This window comes from Varanus komodoensis, unplaced genomic scaffold (genome assembly GCF_004798865.1).
Source record: "Varanus komodoensis strain SLA01 unplaced genomic scaffold, ASM479886v1 scaffold6_2, whole genome shotgun sequence".
Classification (NCBI taxonomy): Eukaryota; Metazoa; Chordata; class Lepidosauria; order Squamata; family Varanidae; genus Varanus; species Varanus komodoensis.
The window spans coordinates 1427699-1450517 of NW_025336346.1; the positions used below are offsets into that span (position 1 = coordinate 1427699).

General features: G+C 40.9%; 1 protein-coding gene across 3 annotated transcripts in view; it reads left to right on the forward strand.

The window, feature by feature from the left end:
• Positions 1-22819, forward strand: part of RBM6 (RNA binding motif protein 6) — a 90541-nt gene that overhangs the window by 42948 nt on the left and 24774 nt on the right. For all 3 annotated transcript variants that reach the window (XM_044451098.1, XM_044451097.1, XM_044451099.1), the window contains exon 7: positions 20401-20469. In XM_044451098.1, coding sequence (XP_044307033.1) covers positions 20401-20469 — 69 coding nt within the window. The remainder of the gene's footprint in view (positions 1-20400; positions 20470-22819) is intronic.

The window sequence follows — 22819 nt, forward strand, 5'->3', positions numbered from 1 at the left end:
TCTTTACTTTCTTTCTGATCTCATCGATATATTAGCTAAAATGGTTGATGGCTGAAGTAAGCTACAGCAATGGTCAGTTAGATATGTAAAAATGTTGGCGATTCATGATAGAAAAGTTCACATGTGCCAGCAATAATGCAACTTGTAGTAGTATTTCCAAACTTCTGGCGATAGAAGGACCAATTTACCAGGCCATGACCATAGAACATAGTTCAGGAATGAAGCTGCACTGTAGTATCCAGATTCTTGAAAACATTCACTGTTTTTTAAAGGGAACCCTCTTTGCATCAAGTTTGCATGATGGCATGGATTTATGAACACAGAATATACAATATGTTGTATTTTAAGTTGCCTTTGTTGCGTAAATTCCACTTGGGACTGATACAAAGGTAGAGGCCCAAAGAGCCATGTGCAATCTCCTGAATTTGGGCTTTCCAGATGTCTTCTATTTTCATTAGGTCCTTGTGTCACTGAGTAGCTGCCCTAAAGTTCAGGATGCCTTCTTGAAAAGAATCCAACAAAACGTAAGGGGCTACTGGTCAAATAACTAAATTGTCCACTGACCAATTTGGATGGTAGCCCAAATTTAGGTACCGTAAGTGATCCCTCCTTAAAGTAGCTAGTTGTGATTATGCAAAGGAAGCAGCAAATTTCATTGTCTTTGTGATTGTGGCAATAACAGTCTGTTAACAGATAAATACCATCCCTCCTTTCAGTTGGCTTACGAAGTAGCTTGCCAAAAGTTTTAAATAAGCAATAAACACTTCCTGCAAAATAATAATAAAAACAGACCATCTAACACTAACAGCCAAATTAAAGTCTATCTATCTATTTAAAGCTTTTGTATACCGTCCCATTAATGAGTGCAAAGTAGAAAAATCAAGTACTAAAAGGACGTTGAAATAAAAAGGTGTTTAGCAACTTTGAGCAGTGTATAGTTTTGTAAGTCAAAGGGCTGTCCTGAGGCGTTTGTTAAGCACAGGGTAAAAATATTGTAAATAAATAAGTAAAGGGACTGCATAGGACCTGCAAGTACTGATACGTCAGTGCTCGGGTTACAGGTAGTCCCTGGGTTATGGGACAAGTTCAGTTCCTAAGAACATCCTTAAGTCGAATTTTTATGTAAGTCAGATCATGTGTATAAAAAGCATATAAAATACTTAAACACTTCCATATACTCTGAAATATATTAAATACAGTACAACATTTTAATAATGATAATAATACAATAATAACAACTACAGGAACTGAAGAGAGAGAATCTCTATGTATGTGTGTTGGTATATGGTACAGTTTTTATAGCAGTGCAGATAGAAAGGAAAAAATAGTAAAAAGTTTATTTAAGGTTAATGCTTCTTGAGCTAATATTAAATGTAACATTAATTAGTTGATGATGGAGAAGGGACTGGCATTGGAGAGGTTGGACCTTATGCTGTAGAGTCAGGGTTTGATTGTGCTGCTGGAGGGTGGGGCACTGACTTTGCAGCTCTCTGGTACCACTTTTTCCTCCCTTCCTTTGCCACATGCTGCTTCCCTCTCACTGCCTGATGGCCAAAGGCTTCCACTGCCACTCAAGGACAAGGCAGGATTTCCAGGTTTGCTTGTTTGTAAATATGGGTTGCCTGTAACCTGGATTTTTGTAACCCAGGGACTACCTGTAATTTCTTGCCCTCTTCTCTTTCAGGCAGTTCAGTAGATCTGACTGGATAAACAGTCATTTAACTCCCCTTCCTGCTATTTCTGCACTGGAAAGGGTAATCTGCCAGGCTTGTTCCTGACTACTAAAGGGTGCTAGCTAGCAGTTGCAAAAACAAAAGAACTGATGAAAGGTGGCATTGGGGACTATGAGAGACTGACATCTCTCCTAGGTCAGGATGTGAACTTTGTGCAACTTGGAAACAAGCATATCAGGACTCTTTAAGGAGTTGACTGTGACTGCCTGGCAGTAAGTGATCTTTACCTCAACTTAGTGGGAAGAGTTCTTCTCTCTGCTAGTGATTTATGGGGAATTGTTCTATCTTGTTCACATGTGAGGAATTCAAATATTATAGGTCAACTTGAGCTTACCGCCCTTAAGTCAGATTTCCCTCATGTAAGTATCAAGATCTGGATGATTGGAAACTCTCTCTCCTTTGAACATCTGGATGTATAGACTCTGTTCCTTTGGATTAAGAAGTAGGAATAGAATACACTTGTCCCCTCTTTCTGTTGTTTCATGGGATCTGGGTAAAAGTTGAACTTTGTAGATCTGCAATGGAACCTCTTGAATCTGTCTGATTTTTAACCCCCCCCCCCCGTGAAATCAAAGCTTGCACTGATATCTGTAGATTACATAGCAAAAGTCACATATATGCTTGTCAGTGCATGCTGGCAGAAAACAATGATCTTCATGGTTTTTACATGGATCGCCAACAAAACCAGTACAAAATCATAGACTACATCTGTGAACCCAGGGATGACCTATGCTTTGATGGTGGAAAGTTTTTTTGCTGGAAGGTTTCTGAATATTCGCATGGAGAGGTACATTGAACCCATCCTCTTCCATAACCTCTATATTTACAAGAAACTAAAGGTAAACCCAGATAGTCCTTATGTGTATGTCTTTGTCTCTAGTTACCACACTGAAGCCCAGCCAGTCTAGGGGTACTTGCCTTTTTGGTGGCACTCCTTGTAGCAAGGCTTGTCTGTTTCTGTGAGAGAGGCTTCCCCAGTCTCCCTGTGCTTGAGGCTACTTCCCTACTTCTACACCTGCAGTCTTCTCTTCCCCCCACCAAGTCCTTCCCAAAGGAAACCAGGACAGGAAGGTGCAGAAAGGATCATCTGCTTTATTCTGTCATGGTACACAGCAATTTCCTCTCTTCCTTCCAGCTCCTCTTCTCCACCCTCTTTCCTCCTGCTACATCCCAGAATTTAATAGTCTGCTCTTGATGAGCTCCAGCTGTTGCTGATGAAGTTTCCCTCTCCTCTAGCTGGGCTGGGCTAGCCTACCTTTACTGATTTGAGCCCCTTTCAGGGAGGCTTCTATTTCACCCTTTTTTTTCCATACCCAACTGCTTGGGTTCCTACAGCCAGAGCTTGAGGACGACTTGACCTTGTGATTCCTGGTCCGTTGCAGTATCCATGCAATGGGTTTATTCATTTGCATCTGTGATTGCTATGGGTCATTCCATGGGGGTCAGAGGAAATCTATGATTTGGTGGTGGTTGGTGTTGTGCATGTGTAATTCCAGAATTTAAAAGCCAAATTCAAGATTTTTACTGGATCTGACTTTTACATATGTATATGTGACTTTAGTTTCTTTCAGGAGGAGGAAGAAACCTTCTGGGGTCCCATTCTCATTCCTCCCTGACTCAAAAGTTGCTTTGCATTTCTTCTGTTACTTTCTGACATCCTTAAACTCACAACTTTTAAAATGGGAAATTTTGCTTTATTTTTTATTTTTAAAATGAGATAAATTTGTCTCTTAATTTTTTGAAAATAAAAAATGGAATTTAAGTTAGAAAAGATCTAAACATTTGATCAATGGTGGTAGTACTATATGGGATTCTAGGCTTCTATGCAGAAGTGTTATGGCCTACTGACTCATGTGAAAGAGGGAGCAAAGTGAGGACCTCTGTGGGAAAGGGCAGTCAGTGAGCACTTAAAATGTAGGTCTGGTTAGCACGAGAGAACCCTGATTCAAATTATTGATTGCACAACAGTTTGCCAGTGATTGCTCTCATATTTCTTACACAGTGGTACAAATCTGGTCACTAAAACATGTTCATTTGCAATGTAGTACAGTAGTTTAGAACACCGAGAAGGGTATATACCCAGACAGGATCTCCTCTTTCAAGAAGCCGCAGATATTTTTCTTTGCCAGAAATGTGGGGGAATATAGGAACTGGGAGTTCTGTCTGTACTATAATGTCATACCTGCTTAAGGTTCTCCACTGTTCCTTATCACTTTGACTCTGACTATACTTGCCTATCTTTTCTCTCTGTCTTAACTGCTCTGCCTTGCATGGTCAAGCTCTACCACCACATAACCACAGAACAGGAATCCTATCTAGGCTTTGTCTTTCTATGTGTGATTTCAGTCAGAGAAACATAGGAGGTGGTCATACACTGAGTCAGACCACTGTTCCATATAGCCCGGTGTTGTCATCTCTGACTGACAGTAGCTCTACAGGGTTTGGGCAATGTTAATTTCCTAGCTAGAGATGGCAAGGATTCAGCCCGAAAACTCCTGCCTGCAAACATGTCCTCTGCCAGTGTCTGCATACTTCTGGCTGAGGCATGCCAAAAAACAGAACTTTTAAAAAGTAGGCACTGGTAATTAGTTTTTACAAGAAGAAACAATGACAAGTTGACTCTGTTTGAGTCAGTATATAGGAATATGACAGAAATGTTCCTTTTTAATAAGACCTTTAGTATAGGTTAGAATGTTTATGATCAGATTTATTTTACATATTAAAATTATATTTGGAAAATGAGAGAGATATTTATTCTTTTATTTAAAAATCTGATTTAAATTTTTAAGAAAGACCCAAATGTCAAATTCTTTTTAAAAAAGTCATTTTTATTAGCACTGGCATCTCTGGGTAGCACCTGTTCTGTTCATATATGCAAAAATAAAGTTTTAGAGAAGGGTTAATACAAATGAAAGCCAAGATGATTCTCTCCATAAAGAACATAAATTCCGTGGTCTGTATGTGGTGTAACCCATGCACAGACACAACCTTACAGTTAGCACAGTTGTGTTCTACAGCAAGTGCAAATGAGCAGAAACACGTATTTTGGGAATGGGAGAGATCAGTGAAGCTAGCAGAAGGGAACTCTGCTGACCTGCTCCATTCTAGAAACAAGCGTTTTGGTTAGTTTTTGTGGTTGCTCTTCTGTTGCATTAACGGTGGATCCTGCTGACTGACTACAAGAAGCAGAGGCATAGTGGTAACATTGGGTACTGCTTGACATGTATACTGCGTTGGTTGCCATTCTCTCTAGAGCAATCATTCCAGTAGGCTGAGTTCCCTAAAGAGCTAGCAGACAGCTGAACAGTTGGTTGTTTGCAGAACTACAGGTCTTAATATATGCTATCAGTTATTTTTGCTATTTAGGTGACTTCTTGGGCTTTCAGCTCTCTCTAAACCACAAGAATTTTAGCAGTAGCCCTTGAAGAGGACACGGAATGTTCCCGGTTGTAGCCTTATTTATTGTAAGCCGTCCCGAGACGTTTTGTAGGGGATGGGACAGAAAAGCTTTAAATAAATAAATAAATTTAGAGGCCAAATGTAGTTGTTCATGATTGTATACCATCCTGGTATCATTTGCAAGATGAACAGTATAGAAACGTAATGAATAACAATTTTTAGTAAAAGTAATGGATGGGGCTTGGGCTAAAATATTGGAACAAGCACTTCAAATCCAAACCAGTGTAGACAAAATGGCCTTTGTAAGGGCAAAATATTTGGAGAATGTAAGAAGCAATGTAAAGAAATACTTCATTGCTTGATGGAAAAGGTCAAGACCTACAACTGGAAGGCCATCTCAAAAAGATAATTACACTACAAAGTCTTAAGGACACAAAGATTTGAAAGTTTTTTAAGGAAATTTTTTAACACTTAAACTGAATGCTGTGGCTCTTTTTATATTGCTTTAATTTGTTTTAATTATTTAATGTGTTTTACTTTGTTTAATATGTTTTATGTACTGTAAGCCACCTAGGAAAGCCTCGGCAGTTATAGGTGGCCTGTGTGTGTGTGTGTGTGTGTGTGTTATTGTGGCCAGTACTATTACCCAACTCAATCAGATGTGTGGAATGGCCTCAAGTGATTGGAGCTGTGTGGTTAGAACTGTGTGTACATGCATGTGCATAAAGACACACACATTTCAGATGGAAGGAGGAGAAAACCTTAGAATTGTAGAATGGGAAAATCAGAAGAGGCCAATAAGGCCATTGTTACAGATTAAGTCCAAAAGAGTCAAACAATGCAAGAAAACAGTAGGGGTGCTACATTACTCTAAAGAGTACCAGCGAATGCAAGATCCAACAGGTATGGGTTTTACCTATTGACTAGCAGCCTGTGGTGATGTATAGTCATAGCAAGTTCAGTCATCTGTGAAAGAACACCTACAGTAAGATAGTTTCTGTAATGTGCAACTGATTCAAAGGATTTTTAGAGACTATTAAATAGCCATTTTCCTGTAAGAAGCTATTGTGCCTCTATAGCAGGGTGTAAAACCTTTGGCCCAGGTCCCCTGAAGAGGTCCTCAGATGGCCATGCCCCTTTTCCCTGGCCCCCAGTTGTTTAGTGGTTTTGCAGCTTTTAAGCAGTGGAACCCATTTTGAAAGATTGACATGCCTCCCGCACCCTTCAGCCCCTTCCCGACAGTAAGAGTTTCAAGATAAAATATGCTCATGTTTTGTATGTATTGTATTCCTCCTTATCTGACCCTATCCCTTGTGCCCTTAGACCCTGCCTGTTATTGGAATACAGCCCCTTGAGATCTACTCCAAAGTAAAATTTGGCCCTCAGGTTCAAAGAGGTTCAGTAGCCACTCTTGTATAGGTGTACATACATACATTTTCTCTCTCTAACCTGTGGTACTAGTCAACTACCCATGCTGGTTAGATCATGTATTTGATTGGATTCTATATAATTGTACCCTGCTCGATGCTGACATAGTTCCTAGCTCTTCAGTTTTTCATTTATTTTACCCTTACCTTGATTTTATTCATTAATTATCTTTGTATCCCACCTTGTTTCCTTCAAGGAATTCAGGGCAGCTTATATACTTCTCTCAAACTTATCCTCATAACAATCCTGTGAGATACATTAGGCTTAGAGTCAACTACAGGCACAGTTACCCAGTGTGCTTTATGGCTGAGTGAGGACTAAAACCTGAATCTCCTTGGTCTCATTCTAGTACCTTAAGCACTACACAGTCATGTTTTGTAAAATATGCATAAAATATTTTTGCTACTTCTTCCTTTAGTGCCAGCACGGTAAAGCAACTTGTGGTCCTCCAGATGTTTTGCTTGCAACTACTAAATGTTATCATTGTCAGTGCTGGCTAGGGCTAAAGATGTGTCATTCAAAACATCTGGAGAGTCACAAGTTTCCCATCTCTGCTTTAGTTATGTATACCTACCCATAACATTTGTTGCATTGTGATTACATAATGTTTATGTTAGCAGAATATCAAAGGGGGAGCATACTGCTTAAACTTTAAAACAACCATTCTCAGAAAGTTAGGTTGAAGATAATGACACTATTTCCTGAATGTCTTCTGTTTCCAAAACATAGACAAGCAGTTCAAGATAGTTAAAGACGAGTATTCTTGCTTTTTTTTTTTGTCAGTCCACATCAAGCTGTTTTTCCCCCACAAGGGATCATGAAAGCAGCTATGTAATACTTTTCATTTATTGCCCATAGTGGCCATATGGGCAACAAAAGGAAAAGTTATATAACATCTCAGTACTCGTAATATCTAGTAGTAACAAATCCTTGATGTTTGGAAATTGTCCCAGATGAGATTGCTTAACTTACAAAGGCCATTAGATGTTCTGGGAAACAGAGGTGATGGTTCTTGAACTACCAGTATTGCTGTGATTTGAAATATGGAAAACTAAGCAAAAAACGTAGCTTTCATGGGCTAAGGCAGGAGAGGATAGAAGTTGTTCTCCAGCTGCTTTGGACTCCTGGCATTCTTGACCATTGGCCAAGCTATCAGGGTCTTTTGGAGCTGAAGTTCCAAACAGCTGGAAAACAAGCTAAATACAGTGCTGTCGCATGTGTGAGTTTCACTATCTCCCACATTTGTTTTTTAAATCACAATGTTCTGTTCTATATATGACAAAATTCAAAGTCTGTTTAAAAGCGAAGCATATTAAATTCTTTTTCACCCGTAGCTGTGACTTATATTAGCAAAGGCATAATTTAAGATGTGACACAATCTAGTGAATATTCCGCTGGTGATGGGAAGTACTAGCATGAAGGCCAAGACTTTAGAGGCCCAAGGTCCATCTTCGGATACTTCCTATAGGCAAGAGATTTCTTGACTATATGGTACTGTCAATCTTTGCGGAGTTTTTGTCTGAATTCTCCACTGTAGTATGTAGATGTTAATGACATTTTAATTGCTTTTATTCAAAGAAATGTGTGGGACTACGGAGTATCTGAGTTTGGAACTTTTACTACGTTAGATAGAGATGAGACATTGTTCAAAGCATCCTAGGATTCCTACATAAAGGAGGGTCATTTGGACTTAAAACGTAAAAAGGTTCAGCATTTTTAGCCTGTTTGTATAACTTTGGAATATCATTTGTATTAGCTAGAGCTCTGGCTGCAAAACACAATTCACTATGCCAAGATCTTCAAGCTGAAACAAATGAAAATGTAATAAATTGGGTCTTTGGGATGGAGAAAAGGGATACCTCAGGTGATTGCGCCCGTCATCCCAACTGTGACAACCTAACATGCTGAAATTAGTCCAGCTGTTGCTGATAGTTTGCAGAGAGTAGGGCCTCTAGACAATCAGGAACACCTGAACTAATTTCAGCTGTTCAGTGTAATTTCACTGGAATTACATTTTTTACCTTTATTTAAAGGTACAGTAGGGTCCAATTTCGGTTGGGGCTGCAGTGCATGGCTTCAGGGCAGTGGGTGCTTATTTTCTAAGCCTCATTGTTGCTCCAGTCAGAGAGCATTTTCATGGCTGTGGAGATTACATTTTTCCTCCCTACATATTGATGTCTATGCCTTTGATTACGTAAAAGCCCAAAAGGTTCCTAATGATGGATTCATTATCATGTATATTTACACCCTAAGGCAAAGAGGGGGGCAGGAGTCGCACATTTTCCACCCCTGTAAGCTACTCATCTTTTGCTAGGCTAGCCCCACATGCACCCTAGCACTATGTTCTGTAATCTAATTTGTATTGGTATGAACACCATATATGCTGTAATATGAATCCATGGTATGTGGTAATAGTTAATATAAAAATTCATCAGTTTATTTCATTATTATAGCTACTTCCATATACTTCTCAGATGCAAAGAAAGAAAATTAACATTGAAAATATCCTTTACTAGACACCACATTGTGTTCTGATGAAACCTGGGGTTTCTTAAAATACAGTGGCAGCTTGGCTCACGAATGCCTCAGTTCATGACCAAATCGGGTCGCAAACAAAAATTTCATAAAAAATTTGACTCAGGTCACCAACTCTGCATTGGGTGGCGACCGCGATCACGGCCATTTCCCCCCCCCCCCAGTGGAGAGATGGTCACAATCGTGCTGGGGGTGGGGAGGAGATGGCCGAGATCATGCCTGTCTTTCCTGCACGAGTGCGCCTGTGATTGTGCCGTCTTTCCTGCATGAGTGCAACTGCAGTCTCGGCCATCCACCCCCCAGCACGATCGCGCTCGTCTCCCCCCACCAAGCGCACCCGTGTTCACGCCCATCTCCCCCCCCCCCCCCCAGTGTGCCCTTGATTGTGCCTGTCTCTCCCCCCACAGCATGCCGGGATGACGGGTGCGTGCAGGGATGATGGGCGCAATCACGGTCGTGCTGGGGGGGTGGGCGGGGAGATGGCCGCGATCTTTGTTGTTCTTTGTCACTTTGCTTCACATTTTTCTGATTAAAAAAAAATAGTTACAGAGCGGATTAACCTTATTCACATTGAACCTTATGGGGAAATTTAACTTGGCTCACGACCAATTTGGGTCACAACCAGAGTCCTGGAACAGATTTAAGTTCGTGAGCCCAGGTACCACTGTACCAGAAAAGTCAACTTGCCCACATTTACATATCTTCTTTGCAGTGTCCAGTCATGGGGATTCGTGGGTGTGCTTGATGTCAGCGGGGCACACCAACATTTTGTTCTCTGCATCTGAAGACTTAAGTTTTTAAACAAACTTCCCCTGACTGACTAGCCACAGAAAATATAATTTAAAGTATTTTTATTCTACTCATTTATTCTTTCTTTGGTCTTATTGTTCAGGTATTGTGTCAGATATAGAGCAGTATATACATTCTCTCTGGTGGAGTTCTACGCATGGGATTCTCCTACTGGTGAAGAGGTGGGGAGGGGGTTTCTGCTGATTCTCTCTCCCTCGTCGCCACTTGCATCCCTGAAATTCTGTGCCAGAGAATGGCAAAGGGGACTGCGTGGCTCCATCTTAGACTTAAATATGACCTTGTGAGAAGATGGTGACAGTATTGTAATATATACCAGGAGGAGTTACGCAACATTATTTTCTGTTAATATTTAATTTCTGATTCATAGAAAGATTTCAAGTTCATGAGAGTAGTATTTACTCTCCTAACAAAGTTATTTTTTAATTTGAAAATGACATTCCTATGGTAACCGCATTGTAAGCCAATTTACATTTAAGTGATTAAGCATAACCATGGATCAGCAAGGGCCCATATCTAGAGCAGGAATTATTATAATTAAGAAAGCAGTGATTCGGATTCCAACCATCAAACAGCTACTTGCATACTTGGCTTTCTCAGACAGCAGCCACCTTTTCCTACACTGCCTTTACTACGTTCCATGAGAGGACTCTTAAAAGAAAAATATACAAGAGGGTGCAGTGGAGATTGTATACTTTTCTTTGAAGAGCCAATCCCACTGAGTGGGCCCAAAGACCTTGAGAAAAGCTAGTTCTGGCAATCCAGTTATTAGCTGAGTTCACACTCAGTGACAAGCCATGCCAGGAATGACTTCTTGTTATGTGTGAATCCAGAAAGAATGATGAAACATGGCACCTTTGGTTACCATGAACCCCACCAAAAACACAACACCCCCCACCCCTCCCATTTCTACAGTTTTCATGATTCATCATTCCTTGCTGTGATGTGTGACCCCAGTTACAATATTTTTCTGTGGCTTCCCTTTTTCCAAAAGTGAGTTTGGAAACCAATTTTTAGTGCCCTGCTTGCCTAGCACTGGCTGAGCTGCTGGCAGACAGGGTGCTGATTAGTTGCCACCATGCTCCCTGGTGCTTGGCTGCCCCATCTTGCTGCAGTGCCAGCCTTGCTGCCAGGGCCACCCTACTGGCCTGTTGCCTCATCACTGCCCCATTGCCTGAGATGTTTGCCAGTATCCCAGTTGTGTTGTGTGAGGCCTTGCTAATGTTCCCGTCACTCATTGCAGTGGGGTGCATTGGTGGATGATCTTGATTGGAGGGAGGTGATGGGCTGATAGGGTGGCAAAGCTGGAATCATATCAATGTGGCAAGGGATGGCCATGCATCAGGGAGCACATGTCAGGAGGGAGGAGCAGTGGCCATGAGGGCAGCAATGCATGGCACTTCTGGCTGGTTGCTGCCCTGTACTGGAGTGGCGCACGGGCAGCATGCAGGGCCGAACCACCAGGGTGAGTGACCCAGGGAGCCTGGGGCTCCTGCATTCCCTTGTACCCTCTTTCTTGCTCCCACCCTGCGCCTGACAGTCCTGGGTGCTGTCCCCCTCGATAGCCTGCCAGCAACATTTCCTGGGCAGATACCCAGACAGGCTTCCTTGGGAAAGTGCTCAGCTGGGTGTGCTTCCTCCATCCCTGGTACCAGGGCCCACACTGCTGCCCTCCATGCAGTGAGCTGCTGGGGGCAGTTTGCCCCAGAAGTATGTGCAAATTTGGCTCATGGGGGGGGGGGGTGTTACTGGACACATGTGCAGTGAGGGAGGGGGAGGTGTGGGTGGCTGGGTATGTTTGTGCACTGGCATGGAGTGTGTCACCAGTGGGGGGTGCTGCTCTGTTCTTCCCACAGAGCAACCATGCTAGTCTAATAAACAGATGAGGGCTGCATGGAGCATCAGCCAGCCAAGAACATGCCAGGGCAGCATGTGAGCCAGTGAGGGAGAGGCAGCAGTGCAGGTAGGAGTGGTGTTCACTGGGATTGATTCCCAGCTATGCCAGTCACAAAGCACCTAATTAACATAATTACCTGCACTGGGTGTAGGTTGTTGTGCACAGCACCTCAGCCAGCCACCCTCAGATAGGTTCAGATGTTGTGACAACCTGTGCCATGTGAAAATAATTATGTTAATTAGGTGGCTTGAGATCAGCATGCTTTAGGGAAGCAAAATAAGCCACCTTAGGTCACTTGAGTCATTATCTACATTCATGCAAAACATGGTTTTCATGAATTCTGGCCTACCATACTAGCATATGTAGTTCATTCACTCCCTGTTGTTTTCTCCTGCTAGTATGAGTGGCTAAAAAACTGAACGTGATTTGATAAAAACAACCTGTCATTCATGATTCTGGCTAGCAAAGGGATCAACAAACCTGGTGCATACAATAACACTAAGAGAACCTTGCCTCTCACACTCCTGGGAGAAGCCAGCTGGCAGCAAATGAACTGCATACATTAGCATGCAGCTAATTCATGTTAAGTCATCATTCACCAGAATCTTGGCTTACTGTTCTGTGCAAATGCGGCCATTCTCCAAAACTTAAACCCTACTGCTTCTTGTAAAGAAAAGCAGGTTTAGAAAACTGGTTTAATTATCCACTACACTTACTTTTTACTTGGCCCTGTTCCAGTTGCTTTCCCTTTCCCTCACCTGTGCAATTTCAGAAGCATTAAACAAGGAAAGGTGAGGCTGTTTTGCTGAAAACTGGATGCTCAGTAAGTCACTTTGCACTGCAAGAAATAGCTTGGATTGAAACAAGTGCATTTATTCTATGCATCATAATTTTTTTCAAAATACCATGTGAGAGAGATTGAATATTACCAAAATGTGCTAGATATAATAATGACATACTTGAAAATAAAAAGCAAACTGTGGCTTCTTAGATTCTTTTGAAATTCTCTTTTGTATAATTTAAAATTCTCTGCACAGCATTTGTTGTGGAAATGGGAAGAAGCAGCAACAAAAGGAAGTTTTTCATTTGGGGGATGGGAAGAATGTATGGGGGGTGGGAAGCAGACAAAAGGTGGGATATAGGAGGTATAAATACTAAAAACTTGTGAAGAAGTTAAATGTTTCATTTCCCTTGTCATTAAACTATTGAAATGTGTATATGAGCTATGATCTTTAGTAGAAAACATGTTTTATGATAACTTTTTTATTTTTTGCCGTGGAGTGTTTCCTGTGATGGTAAGAAGTTGGTGAATGGGTTAATAGTGGCTACATTAAGTTCTAAGTTCTTGAAATTCTGTGGCATCCAAGCTCAATGCAGCATTGATAATGTAGCCACTATTAAGCAATTCTCTTATACAAAGAAAAGCTTGATGCTGGCACCTGCTATCTGGTAAGTAACAATTATAATTGTTAATCATGTAACTTAAACAAATCTATTAATTTATAACATAGCTCTCTTACTGTTTCTTAATACTTTCTTGTTTCAGGAGATCGGCTGTTTCCAGGTTGGAACCCACCTCCCATTTAGGCATATGTGGAAGGCAGCGAAGCTTTGCTGTTCAGTCTGTGAACCTGGATTGGAACGTCATGGTTTCCATGTGTCTATAAAGAAAATGACTGGAGGAAAAATGATACTACTATTATTCACTTAAAATTAGACTTGGTAGTTAGACAATGTTTCATATGACATAACCTGACTTCAGTAAAATTTGTTTTACAAATGAGTGCTTCTGAGTTTTTATTGCATTTGGAATGGATGGAAAATCACAGATGAAAAAAATTACTAATTTGTGTATGAATAAAGAATCAAAGAACCAGTTCAGGATTGTATATCCACAGAGATAAAATATATGATGTTTATTTTTTAAACTTGTAATTGTTATTTTAAAGAGAATGTTAATAGAATCCATCACGAATGCCACTCTAAATGGAGAATACAAATATATTTAGAAAATAAATGGGATAAAATAACAAGTAAAATCCAAGTTATATCTGCTAGAACATTTACCTTCTTATTGTCATGGGAGGTGTATAGGTCTTTCTTAAAGAGAACACAGAGGCATCCATCATGGAACATCTTTAAAAGGAAGCTTTTTGGTGCCATCCAGTGTGGCTGCCCATAGCCCTCCAAATTTGGAAGGTTATGGGCATCCAGTGGAAAGCAGGAGGAATACAGACACAAGGATTGCCTCTTCATTCCTCTTGCCTTCCAGAATAAATGCATGGTTTCTTTCATCTAAATGTATTCCTCATCCTTGTGAGGAGGAAAGTCTGAGGCACTGCTGGGATTCCTTAGAGCAGTGGTGGCAAACTATGGCACGAGTGCCTCTGGGCATGCAGAGCCCTCTCTGTTGACATGCGAGACAAGTCGCCCCAGCATCACCCCAGCAGCCGAGCGTCAGATAACAGTGCACATAGGGGCCATGCGCATGCTCAGAAAGGAGTAGCAACGCCAGGCGATGATGTCATGAACTGCAACTCATTAGCTGCGACTTGTCCGAGCTTTCGCATGGCCAGTCAGTGCGCTGCCATATGCTTGGACTGGCAGTGAGTTGTTTTTGTAAACTAAAACCTCAGTATTCAGGTTTTATTGCAGTGTTGGCACTTGTGATAAATAAGTGGGTTTTAGGTTGCAGTTTGGGCACTCAGTCTCCAAAAGGTTTGCCATCACTGTCTTAGAGGATAGTGACCCCTTGCTCCTCTGCTCTCTGGAAATACCCTTCTCTATCCATTCTGGAAGACTCTCTTTCGAGTGCAGCTAGTGTGGAAAGAGCCACACTGGCATTTCCAGCGTTGGACCTGGGACTCCAGCCTATCATATCCCCCCCACAGACAGTGTTAGGAGACCATAGGATTGTGCCCTTAATTTACTATTTTCCATTCTACAAATTGAGGATTATATCTGCAAGCCTTGATTTCTATGAATAAGTTATGGGGGTGGGTTAGAGTTGAGTGCATTTCAGTTGGAAATTTCTTTTCAGTCCATGATTTTCAACACCTGATCACCCTCAAGCTTATCTGACTTAGGAACAAAACTGAAGGGAATCAGGCATTTTTGGTAAATTATGGGTAGTTGGTTTCTAAAAAGCCACCCAGTTGTGCTGGGTTGGAATCTTGATTACCATTTTTTAAAAATGAAAAAATAGAATCTACTGTGCATGGTTGTAGCAGTGTTGACATACTATAATCAGTTATAGTCCAGGAAATGCACCTGCTTTTTCCTTTTTGTGGAAAGCTTGGCTTTCATCATGTGCAACAGGCAAAAATGGTGTGTGAATTTCCACCTTGGCAGAATATTTCCAAATATACTAAAATTGTGGAGGGAGGGGAGCATCAGTGATAAAATGCTCTTAAAGTTGTAAGTGAAGTTTAAATTTCTTTAGACTGTGAGAAAAGCAAAGTAATTTAGAAGTTGCACAATGAGTTGGCTTACATGTAACGATCACCCATGGGTTGCTTAAACTATGGATTGTCTGGCAAAAGCGGGAGTGAGTGGTCTCTGTTGTACTTCTTACTTTCACTTTTAATTAGCAACCTCCTATTGCTGTGTTTGAAGACAGATTACCAAGGCTTCCAAACATGGGCACTTAAGTTTTTTTTTTTAATCACACTGACAGCCTGTAAAAGGCACAATTGTAGGTTGTTAATTGAAGTTGGAAGTGAGTATGTCAGTGGCAGAATGCTTACTCACCCCTGCCAATTTCTGGGTAAAATAACTTCTGATTTGGCATTCAGTTATAAACAGGAAAAAAATGGGGTGTGCACATGACCTCTGAAAGCTGGGATCCTATGGCTGAAGGAACCATGAGGCAGAGAGACTGAAGAGGAAATGGCTGTTGTTTTTATTACTGATCTGATCAGGCCATCCAAGACTTTGGTGATTTGTCGCTTTTTGATGCTAGATGGATGCACATTTACAATAGAAGGGGCAAAGCATTGAATCTTCAGGTGAAAACTTGCTGTGTTTCCTTTTGATTTGCATTTGCCTGTATTTTGGTGTTTTTTGTGATAGATTTCTGTCTGAAAGATGAGCTACATATTGCTTTCCCATCTTCTTGCTGATTCCCTTGCCTATCCTAATGGAGAAGTGCTTATACACATTGGAGCCAGCAGCCTATTTTGTCCCTAGGGAGGATGTGTGAAGCATAAATGCCACCTTAATTTGACCAGATTTGGGTTTTTTTTTTTCCTTTTTTTTTAATGGAAAGATGTGGAGGGCTTATTTAATGGGCAAAGATTTTCTTACCCATTAAGATGGTAACCAAGTATATTTAAGAGTGTTAAGCAAACTGTTGTTCAAATAATTGCATCTTATTACCTTTTGTAAAGCATTCCCCTTAATAAAACTTCTTGTTCATTTTTGTTCATTTTTTAAAGTAATTTATACTTGTGTCATCAAACGAGTTCTTATGTCAGGGTTAGGGAACATGATCCCATGGGCCCGTGTCTCCTCATACACTTTACTTGATGTTCACCAAAATCCTATTTGTTGTACCATCTCATAACTGGTCTTCCTCTTATTCTTCTCCTTGTCTTCTCCATTGAGTCTTGGCTTCTAATGGTGTGCCTGACATGTAACAGCCTCAGTTTCCTTATTTTTGCTTCTAGTGCAAATTCTGGATTGATTTGATCTAGGAGCCACTCATTCATTTTTCTGTTGACTCGGAGTATTTGCTGACCTCCTCCAGTACTATCTCTCTTTTTAAAAAAATGATATATTTTCTTACTGGTGACTGGAATTACCTCAAAATGAAGTGCCATTTTAATTTCCCATTAATGCCTCTGGGCAGGTTGCTTGTTTTTTGTGACTAGTCATGCTTATTAACGGTCGTCATTTTATGCTGGTGCCCAGGTTTTCAAATTTCCAGATGTGCTCACAGGCTCAAAAGATTGCTATAAGAAAAGGCTACTGAGTTTCTTTTAGGCAGAGAGGGTATACTCAGGTGGCAGCAGTTTGAGGTTTTACAGCTGAAGCAACATTCTCTAAAAGAGAAGTCTAATTGGGAAACTAAGTCAGTGTGTTCTGTAGAACCCAGCCAATCACCACCACCACCAACACCATCACCCACCACCACATCCACATTGTTTCATCAGAAGTGGTGTCAGCTGTGATGTTTCTTTTGCATATGGGCTTTAGACTATTCATTGACAATTTCATAAAACAAAAGTGAAACAGTTAATGTCCATTTTCTTTATGGTAGATAAATCACTATATTATTATAGTGCATTACATTACCTGTTCAAAACTTATCATGACTTGGAGTATCCCTCAAACATCTGTGAAAGAAGTGTTAGATAAATCATTTTAATAATCAATGGAAGAAAGTTATGCTGAAAAACATATCAGACCTTTTAAAATCCCCTGTCTGTCAAACTTTCAGAAGTTATACGTTTCTATTCCTACATAAGTCTTTCCATTTGTTTTTTTGTTTTTAAAGAAATTATAGTAATGGCAACATGGCAATATTTCATGTTTGACATTTCATGGGAAAAACTGGTTCAGGCCTAGTGTTCTATGTTTTTATGTTTTTATTTTGGAGACAAAAATCAAAATGGTGGTATTACTTTAGATGAAAATTTTAGAATTGTTGCATGAGAAGCTGGAAGAAGGCAAAATGCTTCAAAACAACAGTAATGTTAATATTGGACTAGAACAGGCCATCACCATTTTCTTTAACTTTCTTTTATGTGCTATTTAGCTATTATCATTATTAGTATTGCTAGTATTTTTTAAATAAGTGTTCTTCCTTGAAAGGGAAGTCAAGACTACATGGCTTGTAGTCTTCTCCAAATTCTGTTATTCTGAACTGAGATGATATATATCTGGCAGATCACTTAAACTGGACTTTAATAAATATTAATGGGACAGACTCTGGGTCCTGCATGAATGTCTATTTTGTTTTTATGGCCCTCCTGTTAAGACTACTTAATGCCTTCATAATTTATTTGCACTCATTAATTAATGGAAAATATTCATTTTTGGTACAATGTACCTGCATAAGGTTTCAGTGTTTATATGATTTTTAAACTGCATAGAGCTTTTTAAAGAAAGCATATAGTACATTAATGAAGCATTTGGTAATTAATAAAATGAGCATAAACTTACATTCAATTCTGTGCGTAACAGTTTTCAACATCCTAGTTTTCATCCATTCAGCCACTGGCTAGCAGTGCAGTACTTCGAGAGGAGGCAAGAAACTGGATAGGTTAAAGACCAAAACATGAAGAGTATATTCTACCATTTCTGTGAGTTTTCCTTGTATGAAGAAGCCACTGAGGTTCAGTATATACATGATCACAATCCAATTTCCAGGGAACTGCATGAGTAACACCCACTGCACAAGGTGCCTTCCCCTTGCAGAAGACTGGATCTTTCCTCCCCCTTGCAGCTAAGATTGGGGAAACCTACAAAAAATACATAGACAGAAAACCCCCCAAACCCACTTGAGTTTTCCTGAAGCTCTGGTAAAAAAAAATCAGTGAGCAAGGGTTGCAATCAGGATGGGGATGGGGATGGGGATGGGGCAGACAAGATGGGCTTGACCACCAGGAATGCTGGTTGGAGGAGTATGCAGAAGCAGGGGGGCAGAATAACTCAGCCCTGTGATCTGTCAGGCTTGCCATGTGGGTTGTTCTGCAAACTACCCACACTGTATAACTTATTCATAGGGTGGGTGGTCATATCCACTGTGGCTTTCTAGGCCACAGTGGAAGTTGAGCAAGGAGAGTCACCTGATCTGGGTGCAAGGCTCCCAATGTCAGTGACTATTCCCTTTGCACTGCAACATTACAAGACATGTCATTCCTTCTGGGGAGGCTTTTTCCCTGGGGGCTGCAGGAGGAAGGAGAAGGGACATAGCCAGTGCCTGATCTTAGCTTCCATTTGTGTAAGATTGAATATAGCACCTGGCATGTTTACTTCAGAAGTGTGGTTGAAATCTGGGTTGTGTAGTAATGGCTACAATATTTTTGATGCAGTAATAATGAATATCTAGCTACATAGCATCTAAAAATTTGGTTCAAGCTTACCTTGTCATAAATTATTTTCATTTTCTTTTTATTTGTAAAGTTTGGGAGAAGCTGTTTACTTGCAGGCACATAATTACGCCTTTGTCAACGCAGTATGTTGAGCAGTTCTGTGCTGACATTCCTTTCAATATGTTAGCAGCAGAACACTTGAGTGATTGTTTCTTTGTATTGTATCTTTAGGTAGAGCACAATGGATATGTGATATTAACCTTTTTAGATTATAGGGTGGTATCATTGGTGCATTCATTGCTTTTCATCATAATAGTATCAATGACTGAAAGTACAGAGAAGTCATCCACAGATTGGAATTAACAGCTGTGATTACAGGATTTTTACTTTGTTTTAGTAAGTTTGTATAGAGCAATGGGACATGAAGCCAGTTGGTGTAGGCTGCCACAAGTTTCAGTACTTAGTGTTTTGTAAGTTGATTTTAGCTGGTAAAATGTCTCTTTATTTGTTATCATAAAAAGAACACTCCTGTTAGTTCTGTGAGTTATGTCTTTTCCAGAAGAGGTAGATTATTACAGAAAAACTGACAGTTGGATGACTGTGTTTGATGGCATCTTCACTGAGGTACTGAACTCTTGTTAGCCAAGAGGTCTCCAGTGAGTTCCGAGCCTGCTCTTTCAGCATGCTGGCAATCCTTATTTCTGTGGGAAACGTTCTTTGACAGGAAATAACGATCTGGCAAAACAACAGAATTAACTAATACTCTGTAATCTTTTTAAAAATCAAATAATCATTTTGTTTTTCTGCACACAGGACCTTTCAGGTAGATGGGTTTAAAATGCCATTTAAACATATGCCTTCTGTTCAGTCTGAAAGCCAAATATCTGTCTTGTCAGTGAAATGGATATGAGACTGATCTATATGATGCATATCAAGGTGTTAAGATGCATGTGTGAAAAAGTAATGTACAAAATAGCCTAAGGCCTGCAGTGTTGACAAATGAGAGAATGGGTACCAATGTATCAGCACCACATCATAAAGCATGATGTTGTGCAGTGGTGTTGCATGATATTTCGGTGACACGGCATTGGGCAGAAGAACACTGGTACTTCAGAAACAGTTTGTCAATACCTTTGCCATTTAATTTGCTTTGGGTTAGGCTCAGTCTGCATATGTATATATGGGCAAAACCTAGTCTAATCATCTGCGTTCTGTCAACACACCTTCCACAGCACATGAGCGGCATTCTCATCAATTTCTCATAGAAGGCAATTCCCTCTTTGATTCCTTCTCTGCAGAATGTACACATGTGGCTTTTGCCCTGTAGATTCATAACAGTATAGAGCCAATGTATCTGGAGTTCAACGTCTGCCTTCTTTTTGTTTGCCTTTCATCCATTTCCAATGTTTTGGGTGATTAAGTCAGCCAGGTGGCTCTGTTTCCCAGTATTCCCCTGTTTGTGTTTCCTATTATATTTAGCATGTTAATATTCTCTCTCTCTCTCTCTCTCTCTCTCTCTCTCTCTCTCTCTCTCTCATATCCCCCCCTTCCCTAATTTCAACAGGGAACCCTTATGATTGGTGGTAAACAAGTGACTCTGGAATACAGCCAGGAATTTTGGCATTGCAAGCGTGTGAGTATTTCAAAAGAGAAATCTAAAATATTTTTCAGTGGAAAAAAGATTTAAATGATGGAGTTTGTTGAAAATATTCCTGTTAGGTTGTTACTTTCAATGGGAGGAGTCTTAAGCTGGTTAGGATCTTCGAAAAAACAAGTGTAGCTATTAAAACATACTTGATTATAGGGTCTCCCTAAGCCAATTGTCTGGTGTTCCATTAGCAATGCGAAGGCATGTGCACAACTCAGACTACCCTTCCCTAACCTAATACCCTGCAGATATTTTGGACTTCAGCTCCCAACTGCCTCAACCAGCATAGTAAAGCATGCTGGGAGTTGTAGTCTCATACATGCTGGAAGATGGCAAGTTGGGAAAGGCTGACCTAGATTCTTACTGTTGTGAGAATCTTTCCTCTTAAGTGAATAAGACATTTTTGAATCACTGGTACTAAAATTTCACTGGTATCGCTATGTAAAACAAGAAATCTGAAAAATGCCAAAATGTTTTCTGACAATCTGGGTGGATACAATGAATAGTTGCTGTCTTCTGTTCCTTCCCTGTACTCATTTCAGAATTTAGAGTAGCCTTCTCCAGTCTATTGTCCTTGAGGTAAGTTGGACTACAAGTGAGGATTGGGGGAGTTGGAGTCAAACACATCTCAGAAGCATCAGATTGGGGAAAGCTATTTTAAAGAAATTTTCTTCCAAAAGATCTGTCCTGCTCTAAGAAATGTCACCATATATAATGGGGTAGGGAAACTGAGGCTCTCCAAATGTTCATGTAAAATTCCCTAAATCCCTTGCCATTGGTTCTGCTGTCTGGGCCTGATCAGAGCTGGAGTCCAACACATGGAGGGCCACTAATTCCACACCCCCAGTGTATTTCCACTCTTATCCTCTCCATTCTTCTCTTAGCTTTTATAGCATGTATTGATTGAACAAAGCAACCATTATATCAGGAAATTATGTGCATTTTCCTTAGAATTGCTTGTGGAGCTTTATTATGAATACTTACAGGTAAAATTCAAATGAATTGCAGTAAGATATGTAAGGAGTGAGATTTTGTTTTGTTAAGTTTTATCATTTTATTGCATTATTGCAATGCGCTCTGCATGGGGCTCCCCTCAAAGACAGTTCAGGAGCTGCAGCTGGTGCAGAATGTGGTGGCCAGATGAAGAACTGGGACCTGCAGGTCTGAACATATAAGACCAGTGTTGACCAGTTTGCACTGGCTGCCTGTATAGTTCCGGTCCTAATTCAAGGTGCTGGTTTTAACTATAAAGCCTTGCACAGTTTAGGACCACAATACCTGTTGCAGCGCCTCTCTCAACTGTGATCTGCCTGGACACTATGCTCAGCCTCGGGGGCCTTCCTCCAAGTGCTGGCTCTGAGGGAGATGCAGAGGGTGGCAAAAGGGAGAGGGCTTTCTCAGTGGTGGCCCCCAATCTATGGAATAACCTCTTCACTGAGGCCCAGCTGTGCCAAATCTGTCATCTTCTCCATGCCAGGTTAAGACGGCCCTTTTTTCTAAGGCTTTAAAAGACTTACTTGGCCCGCTGGGGGCTTGAGGACCATCACCAGTGTTGTTCAGAGTCACACATTTGCCTTTTCCTTTTTCCTTCTCTTTTTGGCTATTCCTTGTTATTGCCTGTTTTTAGCTGTTTTAAACTTCTTAGTGGTATTTTATTGTACTTTTATCTGTTCATGTACGGTGTAAACCACCTAGAGCAGGAGTCCTGAAACTTTTTCGACAGTGGGCCAGTTGACAGGTACCTGCGGTACATGCGGGCCGCCAAGGCGGTGCTGGCAGGGGGGCCCGAGGCGAGGCGCTGGCTTGCTCATGAGATCGTTTTCTCCGAGCGAGTCCAAAATGGCCTCCCCGCAAGCAAACTGTGTGCCCGCATGCGCACAGCAAGTGCAAAACCTCTGGGGTGGGCCGGTTAAATGGGCATGGCGGGCCGGGCCTTAGTTTGAGGACCCATGACCTAGAGAGCTTCAGACATGAGGTGGTATACAAATTAAATAAATAACTAAATACAGTTAAGGCCTCCTAATGGTGGAGGGTTTAGTGCCTCTTACCTAAGGCCCAAACTGTTTATTGTGAGGAGATGTATGATTGCTGCAACCTGTATCTCTTCCGATCCCAAAGAAGGGCAATGCCAAAGAATGTTCAAAGTACCACACCATTGTACTCATTTCACATGCTAGCAAAGTGATGCTCAAAATCCTACAAGCTAGGCTCCAGCAGTATGTGGACCGAGAACTACCAGAAGTACAGGCAGGATTTCGAAGAGGGAGAGGAACTAGAGATCAAATTGCCAACATATGCTGGATCATGGAGAAAGCTAGGGAGTTCCAGAAAAACA